Raw genomic sequence first — 8,093 nt, 5'->3', positions numbered from 1 at the left:
ATAATAAATAAATAAATAAAAAATGCGTTTGGACCTATGCAAGAATAATTAAAATCTTGATTGTCCAAGAAAACCATGCTACACAGGAGGTTGTTGGCCCTGCCGTATCCTCTCTGCTTCCTCTTTGGCGGACATTACTGCCTTGCAAAAGACAAGGAATGCTCGCCAACTCTCTTTCCTCTCTATCACCTGCTCAACTACAGATGAGAGGGAGAGATCCGGGCCTACCTCCGCTATAAGTCGGATTCGCTCTCGCAACCACACGGGGCATTCGGCCAGCGTATGCTGGGCTGTATCTATAGCCACCTCTCCGCAATGTACACAGAACGGGGTGGGTGCCTTACCTATACGGTGTAAGTAGGCGTTGAATACACCATGGCCCGAAACAACTTGAGTGGCCCGGAAGGTCAAAGTTGCTTTACTGCACCTTAACCATCTCTCAAGAACAGGGCCAAAGGCCTCTCGAACTCGACGGCCGTAAAGAGAGGGTCTCTGTAGGCGCTTCCGCCATATTCGAATTACTTCTAATTCAATTTGCGCTAAAAGTGCAGACGGATCTGCAGGGACTTCAATATTTCCATCCCGTCTAAAGTCGGGATGCAAAAGTTCATACATCCTGGCCTGGCGCATTGACATAATATCGACAGGCAGCATAAGGCAAGAACGCGGGCAGCCTCGCACAAAATCGTTCGATACGCACTGATGACCCTTGTTGCCACAAGGCGTTGTATCTCAACAAAAGGGGCGGATACCCTACCCATTTGTATCTCCCGGTGCCAAATTGATGCGCCGTACATCATTACCGAGTGAACGACTGCCGAATACAGTCGCCTAACTCGGGTGTGAGGGCTCCTTAAATTGGGCATCAACCCAGCTAAGGGATTAACCATTCGGGCGGCTTTTTCCGCTACGCGATTGAAATGTTCGGCGAACGTCCACCTCTCGTCGATCCATAATCCCAAATATCGCATGCAAGGACGGGACCGGACCGTAACACGGTTTACTAAAACGGAAACCGGGTTACCACGTTGGCCTCTAGGTCGAAAAGCTACTACCTCCGTTTTGTCTGGAGATAAATCCAGGCCTAAAGTCCGCATGCGTCACGCAACCGCAGCTACAGCCATAGAGGCTCGATTTGCTGCCTCTCGGTCCGAATCCCCACCAGCCAGAACCAGAGTATCATCAGCGTAGCAAACGAGGGAGCACTCCGAAGAGAGGCTCCTCCGCAGGACGCGATCAAATCCTAGGTTCCACAGCAGTGGGCCTAATATTGAGCCTTGCGGAACTCCGCATAATACCTCCCGAGATCGAAGTCTTCCATCAACACACGGAAAAACAATCCATCTGTTACTCAGATATAATTGTATTGCCGCCCGTAGATATGTGGGAAATTCCCAATCTCGCATCGCTCGTTAGATACTATCCCATGACAGAGTATTAAATGCATTCCTAACATCCAATGCCACCGCCACGCATGAGTTACCCGCGTCCGTGTAATCGGTTATCGTTGTCCTAAACAACTGAATCGCATCGCACGTAGACCGTCCAGCTCGAAACCCAAATTGGCAAAATGAGAGTCTACCACGTTGAATAATATGGTCTTCTAATCGACCAGCAAGAACCCTCTCAAACAACTTGTCAATTTTGTCTAACAAGCACAACGGCCTGTAACTTGCTCGACTCGGTTTGGGAATCAGCACCAAACGTGCACGCTTCTAAGTTACCGGAAATATGCCGCGATACAGGCAATTATTGAAACACCTTAGGATGATATTCGGTGCTATTGCCGCAACACAATTCCATACAGGACCAGCGATACCGTCCATGCCTGGAGCAGTACGCTTCCTAGTCATTCGTCGGACAGCCCCATTAAGCTCCGATACATTGACCTCAAGGTCAGGTGTCAGCAAATCCTCGTTCCGTGTTTCTGCACAATTAACTTTGCGTACAGGGAAGAGGCTATTAATAACGTCCAATACCTCAGGGACGTTCATTGTCTCCGTAGCGGGTGGTCCAGCTGCCCGCAAGCAAGACATCACAACCCGATAAGGTGTGCCCCACGGATCATCATCTACCGTGGAAATTAATTCCTTCCAGGCCACCTTTTTTGCTGTTATTATAGCACTTCTAAGCGTTTGTTGCATTTTGCGCAAGGAGACATGTAGAACCTCTAGTGCCTCCGGTTCGACATTTCTACGTGTTCTGGCTCGGGTGTATCGCCTCCTGCGAGCCAAACACTCCGAACGTAGTCGTGCGATCTCGGGTGACCACCAATAAGTCGACTTACGTGCCGCCACTTTTCGGACCCTAGACATAGAAATGTCACAGGCGTCCGTGATAGCTTGATTCAGCCAAACCGCCTCTTCGTCTGGCTGAGTTTCAGGAGCAATTGGGTCACCCCAAATTGCTCCCATAACTGCCGCTTCAAACATGTCGATGTTCTATGTTTTATTATTCCACCGTTTAAATGGAGGGCATCGAACAGCGGGCACACCAGCCCTATCCTCATTAACTATGAAGGATACATAAGAATGATCCGATAAGGACTCCATCCCTAGCACCCGCCATGCCGCCACTAGCGGAGTCATCATCTTGGACCCTCATGTGAGATCCACAATGGAACTGCCCTGTGGACAAACACAAGTGGCCGTCCTGCCCCTGTTCAGGATTTGAAGTCCAAGCAGAGCAGCCCATTGCTCCACCAATTGACCCCTACGGTTAGGACGGGAGGAGCCCCAAGTAGCTGATCCAGCATTGAAATCACCGAGCACCAGCACCGGATCACTCCCCGCGCGCCGGATGCTGTCGCCCAGAGTCCCCAAAGAGGCCTCAAAGTCTACCACGAGAGTACTGAGGAAAAAATAACAGCTAAATACTGCTACATTGCCCCATCGTACCGCTACAAAGCCATGTCCGCGTTCAATAATCTCACGTACTTGTCTACTCCCACAACGGGGTAGCCAAGTGACCGCCGCTACTCTATCCAGATCTGCCGCCCAAAGCGGCAAATCCGGTATGCGCCATGGCTCAGAAACTGCCATCAACGCAACTTCTCTTTCACGCATGGCCTGAATGGCCAGGTCTTGTGCCGGACTACTCCGGTTCATGTTTATCTGGAGAACTTTCGCCATTTTTAGGTCTCCATGGGCGTGCAGCCAACATCTTGGCCGCTTGCTGCTGTCCTCCGCACAGCATTGTTCTCAACAGGGATCCTACGACCACGTAAACCGTAGCCTCCTAACATTTTAGCTTTACAAGCTACTCCACCTGCTCTATGGCCTGCTGGAAAACGTCGCGACGCGCACGGAATGCAGTGGGCTGGCCCCACACAATCCCGCGCCACATGTTTGGTGCCATCGCACCTATAACACGCCTGACTAAGGTCTTCCTCGTTTAAACATACCATCCGGACATGTCCGAACTTCATGCATTTATAACACTGGAGCCGTCTGCCCGGGAGTAGTGTGACACGTGCCGTAGTCCAACCAACTCGGATCNTTCCTGCTGCTGCTGTCTTCTCGGCCACAGTAAAGGGACACTTTACCCACATGACGCCAGTACGTCCTCGTCCTTCTCGTAAGGGTCCCGTTCGGATATCCGCAACCGTACACGACCCAAACTCCTCTGAGGCTAATGCCTCTTTTACTTCCTCTGGTTCGGTACAGGCATCGAGGCCCGAGATACAAAGGTCTCCCTGCTGAACGGGTCGGGAGACATTTGCTTTCCCCTGTAACAAGGGGATAGTACCTTCATCAGGCGTTCGGCTTTTTCAACGCCATCCACACCGGGGATTTCAATTAAGATTCCCCCTTCTACGTCTCTGCGGACTCTGGTGTCCGTGATACCAAGGTCCTACAACTTCACTTTCTTTTTGGCGGTCCTCATTATTTCTGCGTAAGAGGCACCATCGTCCTGAACGCGTCTTATAGCAACCGCTGCTGGCCTGCGGCGTCTACGTCGTCGTCCCGGTCTAAAAATAACAGGGACTTCTTCAGGACGTATACAAAGTTGTCGTCTCTGGTCACGTAACTGTAGCTGAGACAAAGGCTGAGGTTGAATATCAGCCCGTCGTGTCCGCTTGATCTCTGGAGGGCCTTCGCCTATTCTCTCTTTCTCTCTCTGTCTCTCTCTCGCGTCGTATCGCTTGCAGTCTTTCTGCATCCTCTTCTCGAAGGGCAGGGTTTCTGCGAGTACTCTGCCTCGCTCGATCAGCACCCAGCTTCCGAGAAAGGGCCCCACCACGTTTGACCACATTGGCCCAATCATCCGCAGACTGGTCGTCATACTCACTGTCAGCCATCATGGCTGTGTTAGCCTGTCTTTGTCGTTGTCTATGGCTTACAAGGCCAAATGCGTCCTGAGTTTTGGAGGCCGCATTTTTAGAGAGCTTTGAATCAAGCAATCCAATTACCCTCTCCAGCATGCCCTCCATTCTTTCCATTCGTTGTTCAAAGGCTGTTATTTGCCCTTCCACGCCTGGTACACCATGGGCCTGAACTTCAGAACTAACACCAGATATTGTGGCTTTGCCAAGACTTCGTTGTTGTAGTTGTTGTTGTCGCTGTTGCTGATATTGCTGTTGCTGTTGCCGCTGCTGTCGCACTGGTTGTTGTTGCCGTCGCGTGGTTATCGGCACAGTTTCCGCCGGTAATGCCACAACAGACGTCACCACTGGGACTCCAACCGTCTGTATTGCACCCTTTTTCGTTTTTTCCCTTTGGGGCAAAGGTTGTGCAAATTTGAGCTCGTTTTTGGCCCATTCTAGTTCGAGTTCTAATTCAGCGACCTGTCTCTTATACGACACAATCTTAGACCTCATCTCAGTGCTATGTTCCATCTCGAACTCTCTATCTCTCGCAATTTCCTTTGTTTTCTCGTCTTCTGGAACACCTTCCGCTCTGGAACGCGCACCGTTAGCTTCAGCAGCTCTTTTTACCTTGCTATGGTCTTAACCAGACGTACATAACCTCTTTTGAGGTTGCCACTCTTTTTAGTGTAAAACTCCAACGAGTCCATACCACGTCGGATGTGGCCCACTATCTGAGGTCCGGTAAGTGGAGCGAAGTCTTCCACGTCGGAAAATTCCTCTGGTTCGCTGCCCATACTGCTGCTAGTACGGCGCGCAGAGACCGCTTGTTTCTTAGGGCGAGACTTTTTCGACTTTGTTTTGGTCCCATCCGTCGAAGTCGAAGGGCCTTGCTCAACACACGTCAGAGGGCGTTTAAAGACCGCCTGCTTACGAGAAGTTGGACGACCAGGGCTGAGTGCTTGGCCAGGCACTTTAGCAGGCGTGTCGTCCAAATTCAACAGCTTATCTATTCGGTCATCCATAGTGGCCTCATCTTCCGAGGACAAAGTAAAACTCGTCATTGATTGAGTAATCGTGGCTCCCACTGTGGTCACCGTACGTGATTCCTGTAAAGTAGCAGGTGATGCACTTCTCTGGCGCGTCACGTCTTCATCATCTGCAGTAGCACTCTGAACCGCACCGCCTGCATCGCACGGCGCGGCCAACCCTTCGTCTGATAACGACGGTACGGGAGCAGGGCGAGCACTCCCGAGCCGCCGAGACCTGCGCGTCCGATTGCACTGGTCCGGTACTTCTTCCTCGTCTGTAGTCGACATCTCCATCATTTTTAAGGGTGGTTTGATTTCGGAGTATCCGTCTCTTAAATGGTTCCCGGCCAAGGGTAACGAGCCCATCCTGCCCGGGTTTGAAGTCAAGGTTTTTTTTCCCCTAGTCCAGTGGCCGTCCCGAAAGCGCCTCTCGGAGCTGGACACCCCGGATTTGTAGTCAGGGTTTACTCCCCTAGTCCGATTGCACCGTGGCTGACGGGGTCGGACGCCCCGGATTTGAAGTCAGGGTTTACTCCCCTATCCCAGTTGCACCGGCAAGAAGTGCTAAGCGAGGCTGGGATCCCACGGTTTTTATTCAAGGTTTTCCTTCCTCTATTTCCTCTCTTAGTACAAGAGCTCCGCGAAGGGCCTTCCTGGCATGGGTGACCCTACCAGAAAATCAAAGGATTTCCCGCCAGTATAGCCCCCTCGCTTCACCGCTCCTAAGCTTGGACACCACGACAAGGTGGAGGAAAATCGCCCGGGATGGTCATAGCAACCTAGCGGAAGAGCTACATACGAACTAGTCGCGCATAACTATGAATGTCTGAAAGTCAACCGATTTTCACCAAGATTTTTACACGGGAGTTGGTAGGGTTATAACACAATTATCATTAACATTATATTCATGGTGGTATCGACCTATGCATTCAAGAAAATGGACGAAATTTCGAACAGTTAATTCGCTAAGTGTACTACTTAGCGAATTAACTGTTTGAAGTTACAAATTAACTAAATAAAGCACCCCGATAGTGAAAGGCAAAGGGACTCACGTAAATAAAGCACCCCGATAGTGAGAGACAAGGAGACTTACGTAAACAAAGCACCCCAAAGGGAACAAAAAACTACCACGTCCACGCCGTTGTTCCTGGGTAGTGCTAAGAGTAGTAATTTCTATTAATTTCGGCTAAAAATTTTGTCCGCCATCTTGGTCCGCTATCTTGGATCTTCTATTTTGAATTTTGCAAATGTGACTTCAGATTCGTGATCAGCAACCCCAAAAATCCTTGGTACCAAACTTAATTTGGTGCAAATCGGTTGACTAAATTTTTTGTCTGCCATCTTCGTTCGCCATCTTGAAAATTTTAAAACAGCCGAGGTTATATCTGAACGTAAAATTGTCCGTTTTTTCATTTTCCTGTGTCAAAAAGAGGGGTTTCCATTTAAAAAAAAACCACTTCCAGTTGAAGTAACCCACTTTCGGTCGAAATCAAAAGTTGAAAGGTACGCCATTTTGGTTCCCCTTCGAAACCCTACAACTTTTATATGAAACTTTTTTCGATTCCTGACCACACAAACGAGTTATTGGAGGTGATAGATTCAGATGACTCACCCTGTATAATCTACAAGATGTAATTGCTGCTGATTAGCAGTAAAATCGTACAGAGAACAAATTAATTTATTGATTTATTTATTTATTTATTTTTCTTCTTGTAGGTTTATTTATTTATGTGTACGATTATATAACACTTATGTGCATTAAATCTGGAATATAAAATACTATTGTTCTAAAAAAGATAAAGACCACATAGTTTAAAAAATTACATTACGTAATGAGTCATAGAGCAAATAAAACATTCATGTATGATTTGCTACAGTTAGTGAACTTACGATTATTATAAGTAATGAAACAAAGAACATCATAGTTTAAAACAAAATTGAAATATAAAAACTTATAACATTAATACATATCTATCTCCACCACCGTAAGTGATTTAGACCATTGTATATAAAAAAGAGATTGATCTTTACTTAAATACAAGTTACAATTGTTTAACAATTGTTATAACAATCATATTATTATACTTAATTGTAGGTGTACTTTATATACTGTTTAACAAAAACGCACTGTTTTTTTAGTTGTACTTTACAATTTTCTTTTATTTATTTTTTTTTTAAATAACATCTTTAATTGTTCTTTGGTCCGCTTGCCTCTTTCCTATGCATATTTACAATTCTATCAATTTTCTTGACATTTTAATTATAATGACAACAATAGGCTGATGTGCGATTGGTATCGTAAATTGACTTATTCTGGTCGATATTTGAATTGTCATTCACAAAATTTTATTAGTCAAAAAATTGGTACTATATTCTCAATTGTAGACAGAGCCAAACTCTTATCAGATCCACAATTTCACAAAAAAAGTTACAACATATGATTAACATTTTATTAAACAACAATTATTTTATACAGTTAATTTTTAATAATATTACTAAAAGATTGAGAGCATTGTTCATAAACAAACTAAATAAGCATATTGACATTTCTGAACCGGAAGAAGATGAATACTGAAAAATTCTTTTTTGTCCTACTGTTACGTCTTGGACTTCACGCCCCCTTTTTTTTGCAACGTGAGAACGATCTTTTCGTTCTGAGAATCATAATAATTGTAGCTTTAAGAAACCGAGATGCTGAGACTTCCCGGATGGAGGACAGGAGTCGGGCTGTGGCGATAAGAATTGTAATCGGTTTG

At 46.7% G+C, this 8,093-nt stretch overlaps 1 protein-coding gene across 1 annotated transcript; it reads right to left on the bottom strand.

Moving 5' to 3' along the window:
* Positions 1-1,715: 1,715 nt before the first annotated feature.
* Positions 1,716-2,432, bottom strand: LOC109863206. The gene has a single exon (XM_020443427.1). It carries the CDS (start codon positions 2,430-2,432, stop codon positions 1,716-1,718), a length of 717 nt encoding a protein of 238 aa, XP_020299016.1.
* Positions 2,433-8,093: the final 5,661 nt, after the last annotated feature.

This window comes from Pseudomyrmex gracilis, unplaced genomic scaffold, assembly GCF_002006095.1.
Source record: "Pseudomyrmex gracilis isolate BER0280 unplaced genomic scaffold, ASM200609v1 scaffold_3578, whole genome shotgun sequence".
Taxonomy (NCBI): Eukaryota; Metazoa; Arthropoda; class Insecta; order Hymenoptera; family Formicidae; genus Pseudomyrmex; species Pseudomyrmex gracilis.
This window is presented reverse-complemented; position numbering and strand designations above follow the sequence as displayed.